The following is a 20,160-nucleotide window of genomic DNA, read 5'->3' as shown; positions in this document are numbered from 1 at the left end:
CTTAGCCATGTGATGATGAACAATGCATTTAGTCATTTAGATATGACTTTTGTGCAAAGCTAAACTAGTATAAAAGCTTCGCTTCATTATCAGCTTTGAAACTCCAGTCCAATCTAAAGAAGCAAACATCAGGCTTGGATAATCAATCACATTTTGGGTAAGCACGCTGTTTAATGTGAATCCAGTACAATTTGGTGATTGTCCTGTTCTTAAACACTTACTCAACCTGGTCTATAAGTGCTGAGTTAAATGAGAAACATTTAACAAGGCTCTTTAGGTAATTGGTTTGATGTTAGTAGTTAATGTTGTGATGTTAGACCCCTTGGAGACACCTTTAACCCTGTCTGTATTCGTAGCTGAAAGATATTTCTGCCCAAGCAGTCTGAACGAATTGACAATGATTAAGAAAAACAAAGCCATATCGATATCCTGTTATGATATTAGGGTCTAATCAGGTGCTTTAAGTTTGAGCACAGATCTAATGTAATTTAAAACCGAGTCAGTTTCTCTGCTACGGATAATACATCAAATGTTATTTTTCTTTTTTCTGTGGGTAGTCAGGTTTCAGGGGCATCTCGGGTCTTGTGTCCTGTTTATTGTGGATTGTATTATTAAATAATGAAATACAAAAGAAAAGATTCAGTAACTGAAAGGAAAGGAATTAAAAAAGAAAAGTCTGAATTTATGCTTCTGTTGTCAGACCAGATATCAGTATAAAGGAGAAAGGGAATATTTTTTGTGAGTTTTTCCAAGATTGATTGCTCTGTTTAGAGGTTGAATGTTTAGAAAATAGCTGAATAGTAATAATATAAAAGGTTAAAGAGACATTGGTAGCTGATTACTAAAACTGACAGACACAGGAACAGTTTCTTTCCCCAGGCAATCACCCTGATCAACAACTCATCATAATTATATTCACTGCTTCATATCTATAAGTACTGCATTATCAGGACTGTCAGTCAATCAAATCATCTGTATATATTACACACACTACTGCTGCTATATATTGTACAAAAAGCATAATATTGCAAAATATTATTTGCACTCCTACACTTTATGTACATAACTGATCAGTCATATTCTATATTCATATTTAATACTCAATCTGTCTATATTGTATCTCATCATCTGCATTGGCTTGTATAGTTTGTATAGTATAGTGTTATTTATGTCTGTACTTTTGAGTCACAAACAGCTGGAACCAAATTCCTTGTGTGTGTCAACACACTTGGCCAATGAACCTGATTCTGATTCTGATTAGCATCTCGTTCAGGGTGTAATTCTGTCTGCCACCTAGCTTTATCCTTGTAATGGTCACCTCAAGTCTATCCATGAAATACTGTTACTGAAGGGAAATAAATGGGTAGGTGGAGTAATTAGACCATCTATAATTATCTTGGGGTCTGTATATGGATCTATAGTACACCTGTATATTACCTTCTGTAAAATGATCAGTAGAAAGTATAGTATCTATATCTGCCATATTTACCTTAGAAAAGATGCTATTGCTTCCTGTAGAAGAGGAAATCTGAGAAGCGGTCTTATTTAGCTACTTTTGCAAAAAACACAAAGTTTAGGACACAAAATATGTAAAATATAGAAATTCTGTCTGGAAGAACAAAGTCAGAAATCATTTGTTAAGGCTTTATAAAGAATATGAAGACAGAATCGTAGATTTACATCATCTAGAATTACACGTCAAAGCTTAGAGGTGGAGTGAAATTATGAAACGTTCCTTAATGTTTCAAAAGATCATGAGCAAGTCATTACTGAATGACTGTCATTTGCTGTGGTTACTCTTCTCTGAGTATCATGCTGAAAACTAATGGTTATCATCTATTACAAAACATGTGACTTACATAATGGGGTATTAGCAGACAGTGAGAAACCATGAATTACAGTTTCCTTTGTGCCATTTAATTTCCTCGTGGATATTATTATTATTATTATTATTATTATTATTATTATTATTATTATTATTATTATTATTATTATTATTATTTATCAGCAGAATGCCTCTGATCATCTGATCCGGTTCCTTAATTAGACTATCCACAATCTCAAACTGTGGTTGGTTTGTGGTTGTTTTAATATATGTAGAGTAATTTGTTGCTCAGGCGTCATCTTTACCACTAAGTGCGTTGATGGTCTACATAGACATAAAAATGATGCATCTATGTTGTGGCCCATGGCAGTTGGCGAAGAATGTTTGCTGAACACTTGTGGGATTTACAAGTGTGGGAAGAAGATCACAGGTCACAGCATCTCTATAGAAATGACATCTACTACAGTTCATCGTCAAATCACATAAATGCCTGTTTGTCCCCACATGTTTATAGCAAGTGTTTGTGCTTTAGCTTAGTCCAAAACGGCACTCTTCTTACCTTTGGTTCGATTCCAGTGCAATACAATCTGAAAATTGCCAGTAAGTGCTCTCACAATCGATACACTGAGCCTGGTTTAAGTGCCGTTAATTCTTGTCAGTCTGTAAGTGTGATGAGTGGCTTTATTTGATCACGCAGCCATTTACCAAATAACAGACCCATACCAAATAACTAAAATTGTTCTTTTGGATGAACTGTACCCTATAGAATATCAAGGTTTTAAATGTTCTCTGACCACAGTGAGATGATTTGTGTTTGAATTAAAAAATATGTATGTATGTATGTATTTAGTTTGTATGTATTTTTGTCAACCATATTTTGCATTTCCTCTGATTCAAGCTTTGTCTCACAGGCTCTGAGACAACTGGAGCACCGTGATGGCTAGCAGAGAGGGTGGTCATGTTGATCGACCCCTGCTTCCATCTATAAGGCCATCTACTGCTCCAAAACTAAATGTGCAGCGCTCGCTTTCCCGAGAGACCATTACCATCCATTTCTCTGCAATGGGCAATGAAGAGGATCAGGAGGAAGAAGGCATATACGGACCATTATACCTGCCGGCTGACGAAGTGACGAACAGTCAAGGAGTAGTAACTGCTTTGGAAGCAAGTGAAGACCTTGTACTTGAAGGAGACACAGAGATGAAGTCTATCAGTAATGATGATGCTGAGCTTTTTTCAGTCATGCCAGGCCAACAGAACGCTAATAAAGAAGAACACAGTTTTACATGCACTGCTTCTGCTGAGCCTACAAAGGGGACAGGATCCTCATCACCCTCCGCGAACTCACCTTCCAAATCAGTGTCACTTCCCTCAATGGATAAGGCCTTTCTCAACCTGATGAAGTCTTTGTCTACAGATTTTGAGCCCCGGGAAGGAGTCCCCGCTCCTCCTTCTTTGCGCCATCGGCAGTTGATGAAGAATCTGGTCAAATCTTTATCTACAGACACAGCCCAGGAGTCTACTGGATCAAACCGCTCCTCGGACTCCCGCCTCAACCTGCACCTCTTCAAACAGTTTACTCAACCCCGAACGACAACAAGTACAGGAGACTCCAAAACTGCTCCAACATCTCCCTTAACCTCACCTGACAACCGTACCTTCTCCTTCAAGGTGTCAGAGGTGGAGGCCCGCATTGAAGACACGAAACGACGTTTTTCAGAAGCCATTTCAGATCCTTTGCACTTGATTAGCAAGTTTATTGGAGATGAGACTTCCAGTATTTACAGACCTAAACCTCTTTCATCCAGTGCCACAGAATTGACAAGTTTTTCCGCTCTAAATGGCCATCTTGAAAGCAACAATAATTACAGTATCAAGGAAGAAGAAGGTGACCTGGATGGTGATGGTGTTACTCCAGAGGCAACTGAGCTGGCCTCAGCTGCTGAAAGCAAGACTGCCAAACCTTGTTCATCCTCTATGGGATTGGACAAGTGCTCCATGTCTGCACTAGCCAAACAGGACGACGAAGAGTTCTGTGAACTGTACAGTGAGGACTTTGAGTTGTCTGTTGATACAGAGGTGCAAGTTGATGAAACTGAGTGCAGGAGCACCGGAAGCAATGTTTCCAAGCCTGTCAGTAAGAGCACAAACACTTTTAGTGAAGATGAAATGGATTTGGTATCGGCATCTAGTATTCCACATAAGACTTTGTTAGCTCTGACCATCATTACCTATGGATACTTTATTCTACCTTTGCCCCCTTACTTTGGAGGAATGTTGCTGGGTGTAGCACTAGGGTTTATGCTAGCCATTGGTGTAGTGTGGCTAACAGGCCCAAAGCTACCAGGAATCAGAAGAGCGCAGAGGGATCTTTGGAATGTGGCACAGCTGGATATCAAAGAGCCAGGCATATTCAAGGTACAGTATGTCTTCACCAAACTATTATTTTCTTTCCTAACTAATGAACTACTTATTAGAGGGAATTGGTTACTTTGCTCTTAGTGTGTGGCTCAAACAGCCAAGACTCAGGCTTGCTGAATGGAAGGTCGGCGGTTCAAGCCCCAGCACCACCAAACTGCCATTATTATGCCCTTGAGCAAGGCTATTAACCCTCTCTGTTCCATGCTGCTATATCATGGGTGACCCAGCCTCCTAAGCTGAGATATGCAAAGAAATATGTGCTGTTATGTGAGTGTGTGTGTGTGTGTGTGTGTGTGTGTGTATAACGAAAAAAGGCTGCTTCATTATGATTTGTTAGGAAGCTGTTTCATTGCATCTAAAGAGAAACGTCTACTGTACCTCTAGCATCCTTTAACCTCTTGCAAGATATGGCCACACTCCTGCCACAAAAAGGCCCCAGACACTTCTTACTGGTGGTCACTCCTACCTCAAGATGTTTATGTTCAGCAAACTAAGAAAATATATAATGTGGCTATTGTACGGTGATATAAACTCCCTAGACAGTCTACATAGGTAGGTACTCCTATCAAGTAAAGAATTTGTAGTCAGTATACAGTAAGCTGTTACTTTCTATAAGTTGTAGGTCTGGTGATTTTTGTAGACTATCTTGCACATTGCACGAGTCATGTATTGGTTTTGCTCTATGCTCTATGCCCAAATATTCTAATATATTTCACTTCTATACTGTCAGCTTGGTTTGGAAGTTTGTTTGGCTAAGATTGTTGTTCTTACAAATGAGAAAAACATCATGAAAATGTAGCCGTACTGGTTTTTCTTTTCGAAGTAGTTCTGTATGCTGACTGATTCCAACACTCCTAATCTTTAGCCCACAGCCAAAAAAACAAGCATTTGTAAAGCCGATTGGTAGAGGATGTTTGCTGTGATTGGTCGGTTAATGTGGGCTCACAACATGCCACACGGTGAATAAACATACAAACCCAGCTGAGAGAAGTAGTCACCTTTTATTAATATAACACATTCAGAGAGGTCACGTATGCGGTAGAATCAATCATGTAGTCGCTAAATGAATAAAATCCTTAAAACCACATATGAAAAGACTTAAAGAATTAATATTACAGGCTTACTACAGATAAGAAATATGTTTTTTAGACTGTATTTAAAAATCCCAACCATTGGAGAAGCCTTTATAATGATAAAAAAAAATAGGAAGGATCTTTTCTAATCTAAGAGCTGCAAAGGAAAAACCCCAGTCAGTTTTAAATCCTTGTCAGAATCTGCAGAAAAGTTAAATGCAACATATAGTAAATGAGTAAAGTAAAAAGAAATATGTTGGAAAGTATTTGATATCTTGTATGAAGAGAGGTTTCATTTCATGCATTGATCGATGTGGTTAAATAGCATTTGACAGAGAAGTGACTCTTTCAGGCAAGTTATTGATTTCCTTGCTCTAACCACAAGCCCTAAAAACAATCGGTTACAATAAAGGTCAAAACTCAGTTTTTTTAATATTAAGAGAACGTAGAACACACACACACTTTAATATTAACACTGTGTGCTTTTCTCTTTCGTCTCTTCTTTACACAGAGATTATTTATCCTGTGAATCATTTGTAATGACTACAGATGTCCTCTGGCAACATTACTTATCAGCATGGCATTTTTATCCTGTACAAATAGTACTATTGTCACTTATCTTTTTTATGGTGTGTGTGTGTGTGTGTGTGTGTGTGTGTGCGCGTGTGTGTCTATATATATATATATATATATATATATATATATATATATATATATATATATATATATATATATATATATATATATATATATATATATATATAGTGATTAGTCAAGGGTACAGTATATGATATGATGACTACCTCACAATTCTTTATGGAAGTCTGAAGTACATTTGTACATTTGTCTTAAATATTTTAATTCTGTTTGCTTGAGTGAAATTTTCCTTTTTCCTGCAGGGCTGGATGAACGAGATTCAGAACTACAACCCAGAAACCTACCATGCTACTCTGACCCACTCTGTGTTTGTGCGCTTGGAAGGCTCCACTTTGCGAATTTCCAAACCTAACAAGAACATCACCCGGCGAGCTAGTTACAACGAGCCCAAGCCAGACGTCACGTACATCAGCCAGAAAATCTATGATCTTACAGATGGCAAGGTGTGTGTTTGGGTGTTTGTGTGTATTTGGGTGTTTGTGTGTGTGTGAACTTCAAACTAAGCTTTCGACTTCTCCTATTCTGCATATAAATTGACCTATGAACATTTTTTGAAATACAGGGATTGGCTGGGTTGTTTTTTCCTGCCCCAGGTCTTGATGCCAACTTAACTTTAACCAGACCTCTTGTTCTGTTCAGGTGTCCCTGGTGCCCCAGAGTCTGGCCAGAAAGCGGGTGTGGAACAAGAAGTACCCGATATGCATTCAGATTGCCAAGCAGGACGACTTCATGTCTAAAGCAGAAGCAGCCAGCGAAGAGAAGGACAATCAGGATATTGCCGGTTCACAGGATGGAGGAAGGGTGGGTTCAGACCGTGAACTGCCCACCATTTACTTGTTTGGAAGAACAGGAAGGGAAAAAGAGGAGTGGTTCCGGAGAATACTTCTAGCATCGAAACTCAAATCTGAATCAGCTAAGAAGCCAGTGAGCTTGCCAACTAGTAAGAGTGGTGAGTGTAGGAACTGCTTCCACATTGTCAATACTAATACAGATGTCTTTGGTAAGACACATAAATATAGAATGCGTGTTTTCCCTGTTAAAATCAATCCAATGAGGATGGCTTGCTGTTAATATAAGGTTTATTTCTGTGCCAGTGTTTTGATAGTAAAGTTTATTGTAATTCAGTACTATAGAACTGTTCTAATAATACTGGTGCGTAATGTGTCTATGTCAGAAAACTTTTAGTGTCACATCCAATAATGCTGTTTAATAGGATATTATAAAGTGCAACAGCTAGTTCATATTTTAAAGTGTATATTGTGTACATATGTGTAGTTCCAGCGTTGTCTCATAGCCGCAGCAGTAGTAGAGGGAGTCTGGATGAGCTCCTGTCATCTCAGGCAGCTAAGAAAGAGTTGAGTGCCAGACAGAGGCCTCTGTTGGACTACAGTATTTACATGGCCAGCTATGTCGGCACTTCTAAAGAGACCAGTACCAACACCAGTCCTGGAGAAAGCCCACACAGCAGCCCTGGGGTGGGCAAAAAGGTATCACACATGGAAACCCTTCTGTTCCCATTGTAAATAGTTTAGATTTGCCAAAAGTTTTTTTTTTCCCTCTACAAAAAAAAGGTCACATGATGGTAAGAGGTCACATGAGTGTGTTTGGAGTGCATGAATGTGAGCTCGTGTGTGTTTCCGTGCATGTGTGTTCCAATAAATACAATTAAAAACATACACAATGCTTATTAAGTGATAATATACATCAAAGTCAAATAAAGTATTGATTTTGGTCTCTGCCTGCGGATCAGTTGCCAAGCAGCCCAGTAAAAGAAAAAGAGGAGGTTTCTGTGAGCTGGCTGAATGCTCTGATTGGCCGGATCGCGTGGGACTTCTTCAGGGAGCAGCACTGGTCTGAATGGGTGTCCAAGAAGATCCAGATGAAGCTCAGTAAAATAAGGGTGAGTTTTGTAGAGGAATAATCTTATCTCATTTTTTTTAAATATACTTTTTTATTTCCTGTTTATCCTACTAATATTTTGACATATGCAGCCATACAGTACTGTTAGTTGTTCATAAACCCACAAATCCCAGTCCCACAAGGAGCTAATTTTAAGTTTACACAATTAAACATTGATGTATAATTACATAGAGATGTTAAACTGAATTGTAACAAAACTCTTTAGCTTTTGTTCAGGGAACATTAACACTCTGGCACATTGCTACGCTGACTTTAACTTATTAGAGTTTTTCCTCACCAGTATCTCATACATTGATCGCGCTTTTCTGTTGCATCGATTTCTTGGTAGCTCGTATTTAACACTGTGTCACTTTTCACTCTCATGGTCTTTACAAATAAAATTTGAATTGAGTACATAACGAGGCACTAAATACATTTCCTGGCTGTTGACTAGGAACAAATATATAGAACCAAAAAGCTAGACTGTTTAACAGTGAAGGGGAAAAGAACCGAAAATTGAAATACATGGTGAATTTATATAAAAATATGAATCCCCTTCAGGGAGACACAGTAACTGTGTTTTATGTCAGGCTGCATCACGCCACCCTGTTATTGATTATTGTCCTATATGCACACCCTGTTGTGTATTGTTCTTTACCTGTTCCAGGTTGCATTTTTCTGGATGCTTTGAATGAATAATTGTTGTTTTTTTTTTTTTTTTTTTTTTTTAGTTGCCTTACTTCATGAACGAGCTGACGCTGACCGAGCTTGACATGGGCGCTTGCACTCCCAGAATCCTTTGGGCCTCTCAACCCTCAGTGGATCATCAAGGTGAGACAAGAATTTTCATGGATATTTTTATAGATAAGAATAGCTAATGTGCACACACACGTGTCAAAGCAACCTCTGAAACAGTTCTGCTTGCATGGTGAAATACCAAATCATATGCTGAGGGGAAAAAAAGATTACTTCTGATTCATATATTCAATGGTTAACACCATTTTTAACAAAAAAAAAAAACCCAAAACAACTAAACTAAAGAATCAAACTACAGACCCTGAACATCTCTGATATATTTGGGTAACAAGAAAAGCCTGGCCTTGATAATGTTGGATGCTTAAGTCATGTCACTACTGATAGAAATTACTAATCATTTTTTAGATTTCATGAACAAAATTCCTGCTTTTGAGTCATACAGTAAATAAAACTTCCTCATTTCCCCTTAGTGTTTTAAGTGGTTTATAAGTAACCGGGTCATGATCCCGTGTGTGTGCGCGAGTGTTCAAGTGCGTGTGTGTGTGTGTGTGTGTTTTTGACTCCACAACCATAACCTCGTCATCTGATTTTCGATGAGGTCATGTGATGACAAAGTGGCTCATTGTCAAGTTTAGTAATGACTTGAATATTAATTTGCTTTGACCGAGTGTGTCAGTGCATCCAAATGAGCTCACTCACTTTTTCACACACACTTTTGTACTGTATTCCATTATGAAGCAGGCTGTTGAATTAGAGCTGCTTGGCTGTTGTTCAGAAGTGTAGGCGTCTTCTTGTGACCCGTCTCTGGCCTCCTTTCAGTCTGACTAATGTGATTGCATAACCCAGAGTATCCCAGTATGACTGCAGTAATATGTTGAACCCTGCAGTGACGAGCGGACGGCGTTAGGTTAACAGTGACAGACGTGGCAAATATTTATTCTATATATTAGATTTATTTTTTAAAAAGCATATTTTCTTTGCACCAAACTCAAGGATAATGGCCCAAACAGATGCGACCAGCCTACACAAAGTTGTTCAAAAAATCTTGTATGTCTTCATTATGTTAAGCCAAATACAACATTACATTTAAAAAAATTTTAATTTGTATTTTTTTTTTTTTTTTTTTTTTTAAATGTTCAGGGGTCTATGAGTGGCTGTGTCTTTGTTTTATTTCATTCCACTTCTGAGGAATTTTGTGTTGCTAAATTTAGCTGTATGGAATAGATCCACACTGCCCTCTACTGACCTGATACTGATGCTGTACAAACAGCCATGATGGAAATGGTGACCCAGTACAGCTCAAATCAGTCTCTCTCACTCGCGCGCACACACACACACACTCGCACACATACACACACTCTATTCTCATGCACACATACACACACTCTTCTCATACACACACACTCTTCTCATACACAGGCACATACTCTATTCTCATACGCACACACACACACTCTATTCTCATACGCACACACACACTCTATTCTCACACACACACTTTATTCTCATACACACACACACACTCTATTCTCATACACACACTCTATTCTCATACGCACACACACTCTATTCTCACACACACACACACACACTCTATTATCACACACACACACACACTCTATTCTCATACACACACACACTCTATTCTCATACACACACACACTCTATTCTCATACTATATACTCATACACACACTCTCTTTCTCATACAATCTCTCTCTCTCTCTCTCTCTCTCACACACACACACACACTCTATTCTCATACACACACACACACTATTCTCATACACACACACACTCTATTCTCATACTATATACTCATACACACACTCTCTTTCTCATACAATCTCTCTCTCTCTCTCTCTCTCTCTCTCTCTCTCTCTCTCACACTCACACTCACACAACACACACACACACACATTTCATGCTGGTAAGTAATTTCTACCAGGAGGATCATAAACTCATGTCCATCTGTCCTCCTTCTTCCTCACTGGCTGAATGATTTCTGATCACAGATTCTGATTGAACTGTTTCTGTGACCTAAACTTCCAGCTGAGTCTGATTAAATCCCTGACAATTAAGCTGCATATAACCAAAGCTTCTCTTTCTCTTTCTTTATGTCTTTCAGGTCTCTGGTTTGATGTGGAAATCTCCTACAAAGGTTCATTCCTCATGACTCTGGAGACAAAGATGAATCTGTCACGACTGGGGAAGGAGGGCGAGGCTGTTGGCGAGTTTGGAAAAGACGGGTAAAAAGTAACACGAGTCACACCCCAGATCTAATTTATGTCTTTAACACCATCTGAGCTGGAGAGTTGATGGGATACTGAGGTATAACTGAATCTGAATTGTTTCTCCGTATGTGGTCCTGTATATTTAATAAGGTGAATTTGACTTGGTTGTGTTTAAAGAACAAACTTTTTATATATATATATATATAAACTTATTCAAACTCTTTTTCAGCCATGTTTTCTTTTTTTTTATTGTCTTTATTAGGTTCATACTGTTTAGTATTAACAACTAATCAGAGACTCTTCTGAATTTATTTATTTATTTGTTTAATAGCATGATAATCTCACTCTAGGGTTAATTATAATTCAAATTTGGTGCTTTTTAATAACTAATGTACTGCTTTTTTGTTTCCCTTGCAATCTGTCTTTGTCTCCCTCTGTTTGTGTGTGTTCCTCTCTCTCTCTCTGTGAGTAACTCTACATCTATTCTGAGAGCTGATTTCGAGTGTAATGTTTGTTCAAAGGAAGCAGAAGCACAAGATTTGACCGTATGCGCCAAACTGTGCTTCTGCCGAAGGCAGCGTCTCGGCATTCGGTGACACCAGTTTCATGTGTTAGTCGCAGAAAAAAAATGAGAAGAGCTTTGAAGATTCTTTAATATATTTCCGGCTAATATTCAAATTAGTTTGGACGTTTATACGTAGATTAGGCTAAATTTTATCACCGTTTTCAGACCAGAGTGGCATGCTTATTAGAAAAGGTTTTATTTATACAAGAGTGATCTCAAAACACCTGGAAGCTTGGGAAGCTGAGACGCTGCTTTAAATTAGACAGCTGACTCATCTAGATTTTGTCACATTTCATTTTGCATGGAAGTTCCTATGTTTCAACTCCACCTTATACCTGCATTGTGACAATTCACATCCGTTTCCTTCTCCCTCCTTTCCCTCTGTGCCTAGTGACACCTTAGATCTTACCCATAATCCTCGATTCACTACAGTTCAGAAGTAATAATACACTGTATAGCTGTTGAAAGTTTGCATTTCAGATGCTAATTCAGATGTAATTTGACTGTTTTCCGTTGCAGCCCCCTAGTGGCACAGTCAGGAAATTTCTTAGTACAAAACATTTGTTTTGTTTTGTTTTTGTAAAACCATTCAAACCTCCTTACACTGAACTGTTCTTCATATCCTCTCATTACACACAGCACTGTGTGTGTGCATGTATGTATGTATGTATGTGTGTGTGCATGTATGTATGTGTGTGTGCATGTATGTATGTGTGTGTGCATGTATGTATGTGTGTGTGCATGTATGTATGTGTGTGTGCATGTATGTATGTGTGTGTGCATGTATGTGTTAGGATTATCATGTCTTCATTCATGGTTAAAGAGTTCTCGGTTCATTCCTGGTCAGTCTGCTAGTTTGTTCTGTTCACCTAAGCTGAGATGTTTAACTCACAAAGTGAAATTGTGGACTAGGATGAGTTCTGTCTAAGGCTAGAGTTTATGAAGGTTAATAGCATGTGTCTGCATGGCTTTCTCAGGCACAGGCCACGTACATACTGCCTGGCTGATAGTGATGAGGAGTCTTCCAGCGCCGGGTCTTCTGAAGAGGACGATGGGACGGAGAACGTCGCTGATAAAAACTTGCAGCCGGGCGCAGAGGGGTGAGTGGATTCTCTCAGTCGCTTCTCTACCTCCCTCAAATAAACACCATTATCCTGAAAAAGAAAATAATAATAACCGTAATAAAAGTAAACAACTTTACCTAGGAATGCATCAGTGATAATGCTAATCATTTGAAGTAGATTCTAGCATCAGATCCTTTAACCAGTCACATTCCTTCTATACAGATACGCTGGAGTCCACAGGCCAAGCAAGATCATGAGGTTCGTGGACAAGATAACCAAAAACAAATACTTCCAGAAGGCCACAGAGACCGAGTTCATTAAGAAGAAGATAGAGGAAGTGTCAAACACACCACTCCTGCTCACTGTGGAGCTTCAGGAGTGTAAGGGAACACTGGCTGTCAACATCCCTCCTCCCCCCACCGACAGGATATGGTAAGCTCTCTAATGCGCATCCATCACTACTGCACAAATAACAGAGATAATGGAAATGTAATGGCAGTACAGGATTTGCTGTGATGCTACGTAGCGCGGCGACCTTACAATTACAGTGAGAATTCAAAAATGTTCAGCGATGGCCAGTGAAAATATACACGAATGTATAATGAGCTACAGAGCTGTGGGGACTAAAGGACTATTAAGCGGAGTTGTTTTTTTTTTCCTGTTTAGGTATGGCTTCCGCAGCCCTCCTCTTCTGGAGCTAAAGGCTCGTCCCAAACTCGGAGAGAGAGAAGTGACGTTCGCACACGTTACTGACTGGATAGAAAAGAAACTGGAGCAGGAGTTTCGGGTAAAGACTTAAGGAGCGCATTCGCACTGCTGCTGTAATCGTGAATACTCTTAACTACAATATACTCATGTACTGAGCATCCTTTCACTCTTTGGCTGTATTGTACACAGCTTTATATAATAGTATACAGTAAGAGAGTAATGGTTCATAATCCCACTATCCATCATCACCCAGATGAATATGGGGTTCGTTTACAGTCTGGTTCATAAAGGAAGGTTTCTTCCTCATGTCGTCTCAGGGAGTTTTACTTGCTGTCGTCTCCTGATTTGTTCAGTAAGGATCTAAATCTACTAGCTTAGTGACTATAATCATTCTAGAAAGCACTGAGTGAGTAAGATACATTTAGATCTCTCTTTATTTAGATTTCTGTGGTTTTATTTCGAATGGGCTAGAACCCAGTGTTTATGCCATTATTTAACACATCATCTGTCTGTGCTTATGCGTTTATAATAATTGAACAATTTGCACTATTCCACAGAAAATCCTCGTGATGCCAAACATGGACGACGTGTGGCTTACCGTCATGCATTCTGCCATGGACCCTCGGTCAGACGTGATGGCAACAGAGCGCAAGGGAGCCACGACTGTCCCCGAGGCTGATCTCCTATCCTCTGAGGAGGCGTGAAGGACCAATACTAGTTCCAGTATTGGCCAAATGAGAGCTGATATCATGGCTACTCGTCACTGAGAAGCATAGAAATACAACGCTGCTTTAGTTACTTTGTCAACAAGAAGGTTCATTCCTGTGGAAGAAATATGCGAGGACAAACACAGAGAGTATGTTTGAAGACGGAGAACAAGAGTAAAAAGTAATGTATATGCAAGAAGGACAACAACATGCAATGAAAATCTATGAAGGAAGCAAATATGTAACCAGGTAAAGATCTGTGCATATCTGTATTTGAGTGCATAAAGCGTTTGAACGTTAACCTCTGATTTTTATAATGAAGTGCGGCAAAGCAAAACGTGTTCAACTTCTAACTGCACTACGATTTAGTACATACTAAACATCTATGAGCCCGATGACGCCTGAGATAGGCACAGGCTCCCCGTGACCCAAGGTAGTTCAGATAAAGCGGTAAAAAAATGAGTGAGAGAGTAAACCTCTATGAAGCATTGTTTTTTTTGTTTTCTCCCTGTGTGTCATCTGCACATTTTGTTATGCACTAACACACCTGATTTCTGCTACTGTAATTATCACACTGAACATGTGAGTAACACAAAGTCATGGTGCAGAAGAACTCGAAGACTCCTCTCTGTATCTGACGATAACCCTAAGCTGTGTGATTTCTTCTAAATGATTCGATCTTCGGTATCATTTCAGCCTGGATCAGCTTTGAAGAACACTGTGCCTGAGTAATCTTCTGATAGCCTCACTTCATTGAGGACAGTGTAATGTTTTGTGTGTGAGTTTATAAGAGAGAATGTAAATGTCTATGGCTATATTTAAGGCGTATGACCTGATCGCCTGGATTTAATATAATACTAGCATCAAATGCATACATTTAAACAAACAGTTTAACAATAAGCCCAAGTGTCTCATCTTCTGAGCACATAATGATCCACAATATCACAGTATATCGTATAATGCCATATCAGTACATGTGGCCTGGGACTGCACTGTGTTTAAGTGTGTGTTTGTGGTCTGGACTGGTTTACACTACTTGCTCCATTCGATATACACCACGCCTTAACTTTCCTCTACATCGCCGTCACAAAACATGCTTTTCCACACACAAGATTTCTGTTATTAACCAAATACTGTGATGTAACACAACACTAATGAAATCTTTCCATACAGACACATTAACACACATTAACTCCATAACAAACACTAATAGAGACAGCTTAATCATTACATCCATACCTGGAAAATGTCATGCAATTTAAAGGTGCAGTATGTAAAAGTGGTTTTGGACCAAATGATCCTCTTGTAGTAGGAAAACCTCTTCATCCTATATTGTGCTATATTGTACTCTACTTTTTTCACAAATGAAGTTACATCATTTAAAATTCTAGTCAGAAAATGTGCAATCTGTCCCTTTAAATTTCCCTATTTGATCACTAACTATATATAATGCATAATATTGTGTGATTCCAGAGATATATAATGAAATTAAAAAGATCTGTTGATTTAAAATTAGACCATTTCCCAGCTACAGTTTATCTGGTACTTCGGCTCAAAATTCTGTACAAGCTTAGGCGTTGGTTTTAGTTATTATGGTGCAGGAAGGGACACATGTACAACTGACAACAAACACACAAGCAAAGCTCACACAATCATTCTGTATCATTGTTACCCTCTGAATTAAGAAGAGTGTGTGTGTGTGTGTGCAGGGGTGTACGAAGGGGTGTTGAGATATGTGCGATATATAGACAGTATGCAGAAAGTCTATGAGTAATGAATGTATGATTTTTGTATTGTATTGCGTGTGTGTGTGTGTGTGTATATATAGGTCTAGTGTATACAGTTCATGCTACTATAATAGAGGTTATTATTTGATACAAATTAAGAAAATATGAAGATCTTTTTAAAAAAAAATAATAAGACACTAATATATATATATATATATATATATATATATATATATATATATATATATATATATATATATAAAATATATATATATATATATATATATAAAACAGGGATCGAGTTTTATTTCTATTCTGAATTTTTATTTATTAGTGACAGACATTCCCAATCCAAGTCCTATGTGAACGGAAGTGATTTTATTATTTTTTTTTATTTACTTTATTTTTTTGGAGTTGTTGCAGCAGAATGCTGATTAATCAGAGATGGTAAAGGTTTAAACACTCATTAATTTGGTGTCTTACAGTCCCCATTGTGCCATAATTGTTTTTGAAAATCCTGTAATTGATCAAAGATATCACTGGTTTATGATACGCAATTTTCTTCACACTTTATGATCATCTGTTTACTACTGTATGTTTCCATTGGGAAGGATATTAACTTGAAATGAACCTCAGCAGTTTTATCTAAGCCTGTCTATAATGAAGAAGACATTGTTCTTGTATTGCCTTCTGAACGAGGCAGCCTTTATTTTGGGAGCAGAAATGTCATCTAATTTTACTGTTCCAAACCCAAGTGAACAAGTTTTGTATTCACAAGTGCCCAGTTTTAGTTAACAATACAGTGTGTTGAGCATTGTGATATCATTTAACCTAGAGAAAGAGAGAGAGAAAGAGAGAGAGAGAGAAATATCCTGGTACGCTTAAACTATATACTCTACAGACTACTGATAAACATTATGCCCACGGTGCCAAGCCAAGTGTTGACATCTTGCTCTTAAATTAAAAGATTGAAATGTGTTTATTCATCCGTTTACAGTGAGGAATGATATTTGGATGGATGGATTTCTCTTACATTCACAGTGTCCTTTTTTTTGCCACAATTGTTTATTGCCTTTAATTGACAATGTAGGAAAGCTGTTAGTTCTGCCGATGAGGAGTCTGATCAGCATTAATCGCTGTCAGCGAGGTTAATCTGTGTTCCTGAATCATCAGTGAAAGGATGTGTAATTTGATGACATTAATAATGAAGACTGTAACTGGATCAGATATCTGTGTATGCAAATGCTGTGTATGCCAGACTGTGTCTCAAAATCAGTGCAGTATTAATAATAGATTTGCTACTTTCTCTCCTTTGGCCTCAGAATGCCTTCTCCAAACAAGTGTTGCTTGTTTATGCATACTTTGCTTACTATTGTACAAGTCTTTCTCTTTTGTTTACTTTATTATTTTTTTGGATTATTAAAATGTTCAAACTTGTACGAATTGTATTTTTCTCCCAAAAAAGATGAATAAAGATTTTTCTTATTTCTCTCGTGTCATGAACAGAGGAAAATTGATCCTCTTTTGTTATAAAAATACAATAATATAAATAGTCCAGTAATAGACAGTATACAGATTTAGGGAAACAGATATGACATTTCTGTTGCATACGTAACCCAATCATTTTTGGCTGTAATTTTAGGGGTGACAGTTTTAGGTGGTGCGGAGATCTGTAGTATTACTGTGTATCGGCTCCTAGGTTTTCTACAGATTTGTGGGTTTCCTTCTACCTCCTAAGAACATGTTTATAGTTGTTAAATTGTCTCTAGGTGTTTATCTGTGCAAATGGTGCCTTGTGATGGACTGATGTCCAACCTAAGGTGTATTACTGGCCCACTGCCAGTGTTTGATCTCCAAATCCAAGAAGTTAAAAACTGTGTGTGTGTCACTGTGTCTGTGTGTGTGTGTCTCTGTGAGGGATTATCGCACCCAAAGTGTTCTCAGACCTCTAATAATTATTATATATGCTAATTATTACATATATCTTATTATAAAAAATATTAATAATTAAATCCTAGCTGCAAATTATGAATTAAAATATCACTTAATTTTAGCTTTATATTTCTCAAAATTAACACCTCTCAATCTGTCAATGTTCCTACACCGTTTAGTAATGTTTGGAGTAAACAATTCTGTTGTATTTCCTCTGTTTCACCAGGAGACGGCACTGTATTACCCGGAATCTCTATCTTTTTTTTTTTTTTTTGCTTCTTGTATTTAAATGGATGCAAACGGGGTGCCATTACTTTTGTTCCTTGATGAGACGTAAACAACGTCGTAAACACAGAACGTTTGAACAGAATCTAAAGCAACACAAAGTATAAAGTGTTTTATTCCAACACCTGATGGCTCGTTTGAGACATAAAACTCGTGAATTTTTAAACTTTAAATGTATTTAATTAGAAACTTGTCCATGTTGAGCTTTGAGTGTGTTGTTGCTCAGGCAGCTGTGTGTTTCTGTGGAAACGTCGCGCGCACGAAGGCGATTGGTGAGTTTCCTGTCTCGAGGACGAGGGAGGGGGGGAGAGAGAGAGGGGTGTGTGTGTTTCCTGCAGCTCGCGTGGACATCATGCAGCGCGCGCGCTCTGGTAAACTGCAGTAAAGTATCGCGTCGTCGCCGAGGAACAGGCACGTGCCGCTAACTACAACTTCTCCTGCGTCCTGACATAGACAGAAATGCAAGGAGGTTGTGCAACGATATGTCCTTAAATCTTGCTAAACCGTACTGAAACGTCAGACCCGACAAACCAATCCCTTTCTTCTGTTTTAGTACACGCACACACACGCACACACACACACACACAGAAAAAGATGTGAGCGCGCGCTAGAGACGGAAAAGCTACATTTTTTTAGCATTGTGACAGTTGACGAAGGCTCGTGCGCGCCTTCTCGTGCCTCACATCTGCCACGAAGACCGTTAACGTTCTCGTTTTTTTGTTGTTGTTTTTTTTAGTAATATAAGTTGTTTTCTTTGTAAAAACAAAACGTCACTTTGTCCGAAAGGCGAAGAGGAGCCGCTCACTTTAAAGACCCGATCGAATCTTCACAACTTTCCGAATCTTCTCGTGTTTTTTTTTTTTTTTTTTTTTCAGGAATTTCTGAAGTCTTCTTCAAATCTCTTCTTCACACTAGTTTACACTGACAGACTGGGAACATGTTGATGAAAGAGTACCGAATATGTATGCCACTGACTGTTGAAGAGGTAAGTTTTCCACAGAAATTCTTCATACAATCCTGTGTACCGTTTTTGTACCGTTTTGTACGTGGACACCTGGATTTGTGTTCGTTCGAAGAGTCGGTTCAGTGCAGTCGGTTCGGTCCTGTGGCATTTCCTTCAGCTCTATACTGTAATTAATCCCAAACTCTAGATGAGAATACAGAGTATTAGTTGGATAACAATTTGACCTTATGAAATAACGCATCACTCTGTACGTGTCTGTGTGTCTCTTTATCTGTTGGAATCGACTCCTCGGAGTCTGGTGTTCAACAGTCTAACACAAGATGTTTAATTTCAATACCTGAATGATTAAACCCCTTAATGCCTTAGTTATTAAATCCTAATAAAACTCGAAGTGTTCATTCTAAACTCTGTTACTTCAACATTGCTGGTGTTATTCATTCATTTTCTGTAAACACTTTATCCTGGTCAGAGCCACAGGCAATTCAGAGGTTATCCATCCCAAAGGAAGAAAAAAACACCCTGGTTCATTTCAGGGCATCTTGCATGCACACATTCCAGGGGTACTTAGGAGTAAGTTAGCATACAGAGTTCACATGAGTATTTTTTGAAGGAAACTAGAGAACCTGGAGAAAATCCAGATAGATGCTGGGAGAGAAAGTGACTTCTTACACACATTAACACGAGTTAAGGACTAAACTTGTGGACCTTTGCAGTGCTGACACAGCTATACTACACACCGCATCACTGTGTCATCCTTAAAAGTAACACTAGATGCTAGAAAACCCTAACACGTTTTAAACAGTGTAGACGTTTCATCTTAATACGAAATGATATTTCATTCAAAAACCGCGGATGTTAACCAGATGTCTGTTTCAGCATTCAAGTTAGCTATGTGCATAAGCTGATGCTATGATGTGCCAGTCATTAAGTTATATGATATTAAGCCTTGTATTGTGTTGGAGTTGCTCCACCCTGTACTTTTAAGCACAGCATTAAGCAGAGCTTTGAATTAAGCTTCAGTCCTTAAGCCGTGGATCAGGGCTGGTGTTGCAAGTTACGTACCAATAAGATTACAAAAGTGTGTTCAGCTCAGAGCCTCCATGTGATTACACCTCAGTATTGGACAAATCTTAAATTTATCAATGTGCTGATCACTTAACTGTTTTGGTTGACTGGAAACCTTTACTAGGGTAAAAAGTTCTAGCAAGGAAAATGTAATGTCATACGAGCTGCGTCCTACTTTATTTATTTCCGTACTTAGCAGGAGAGTGAGCCTGGATTGTGGCTTTGCACCACAACGTTTTCTGTAGTCAGTATACAAAGTTCACATGCTAAGAGTTTTGA

The 20,160-nt window shown here is 38.4% G+C and overlaps 2 protein-coding genes across 2 annotated transcripts in view; both read left to right on the top strand.

Annotated features, from left to right (window-relative positions):
- The window catches only part of LOC132844845 (testis-expressed protein 2-like), a 37,983-nt gene extending 22,133 nt beyond the window's left edge, over positions 1-15,850 (top strand). The window contains exons 3-13 of the mRNA XM_060868678.1: positions 2,737-4,243; positions 6,219-6,419; positions 6,616-6,925; positions 7,252-7,463; positions 7,727-7,876; positions 8,607-8,706; positions 10,759-10,879; positions 12,407-12,529; positions 12,716-12,925; positions 13,160-13,280; positions 13,759-15,850. Of these exons, the coding sequence (XP_060724661.1) occupies positions 2,762-4,243; positions 6,219-6,419; positions 6,616-6,925; positions 7,252-7,463; positions 7,727-7,876; positions 8,607-8,706; positions 10,759-10,879; positions 12,407-12,529; positions 12,716-12,925; positions 13,160-13,280; positions 13,759-13,905 (3,177 nt within the window). The 5' untranslated portion in view covers positions 2,737-2,761 and the 3' untranslated portion in view covers positions 13,906-15,850. The remainder of the gene's footprint in view (positions 1-2,736; positions 4,244-6,218; positions 6,420-6,615; positions 6,926-7,251; positions 7,464-7,726; positions 7,877-8,606; positions 8,707-10,758; positions 10,880-12,406; positions 12,530-12,715; positions 12,926-13,159; positions 13,281-13,758) is intronic.
- A 2,562-nt stretch (positions 15,851-18,412) lies between these two features.
- The window catches only part of LOC132844029 (cytoplasmic phosphatidylinositol transfer protein 1-like), a 50,186-nt gene continuing 48,438 nt past the window's right edge, over positions 18,413-20,160 (top strand). Inside the window, exon 1 of the mRNA XM_060867187.1 lies at positions 18,413-18,837. Within this exon, the coding sequence (XP_060723170.1) occupies positions 18,790-18,837 (48 nt within the window). The 5' untranslated portion in view covers positions 18,413-18,789. The remainder of the gene's footprint in view (positions 18,838-20,160) is intronic.

This window comes from Tachysurus vachellii, chromosome 4 (assembly GCF_030014155.1).
Source record: "Tachysurus vachellii isolate PV-2020 chromosome 4, HZAU_Pvac_v1, whole genome shotgun sequence".
Lineage (NCBI taxonomy): Eukaryota > Metazoa > Chordata > Actinopteri > Siluriformes > Bagridae > Tachysurus > Tachysurus vachellii.
This window is presented reverse-complemented; position numbering and strand designations above follow the sequence as displayed.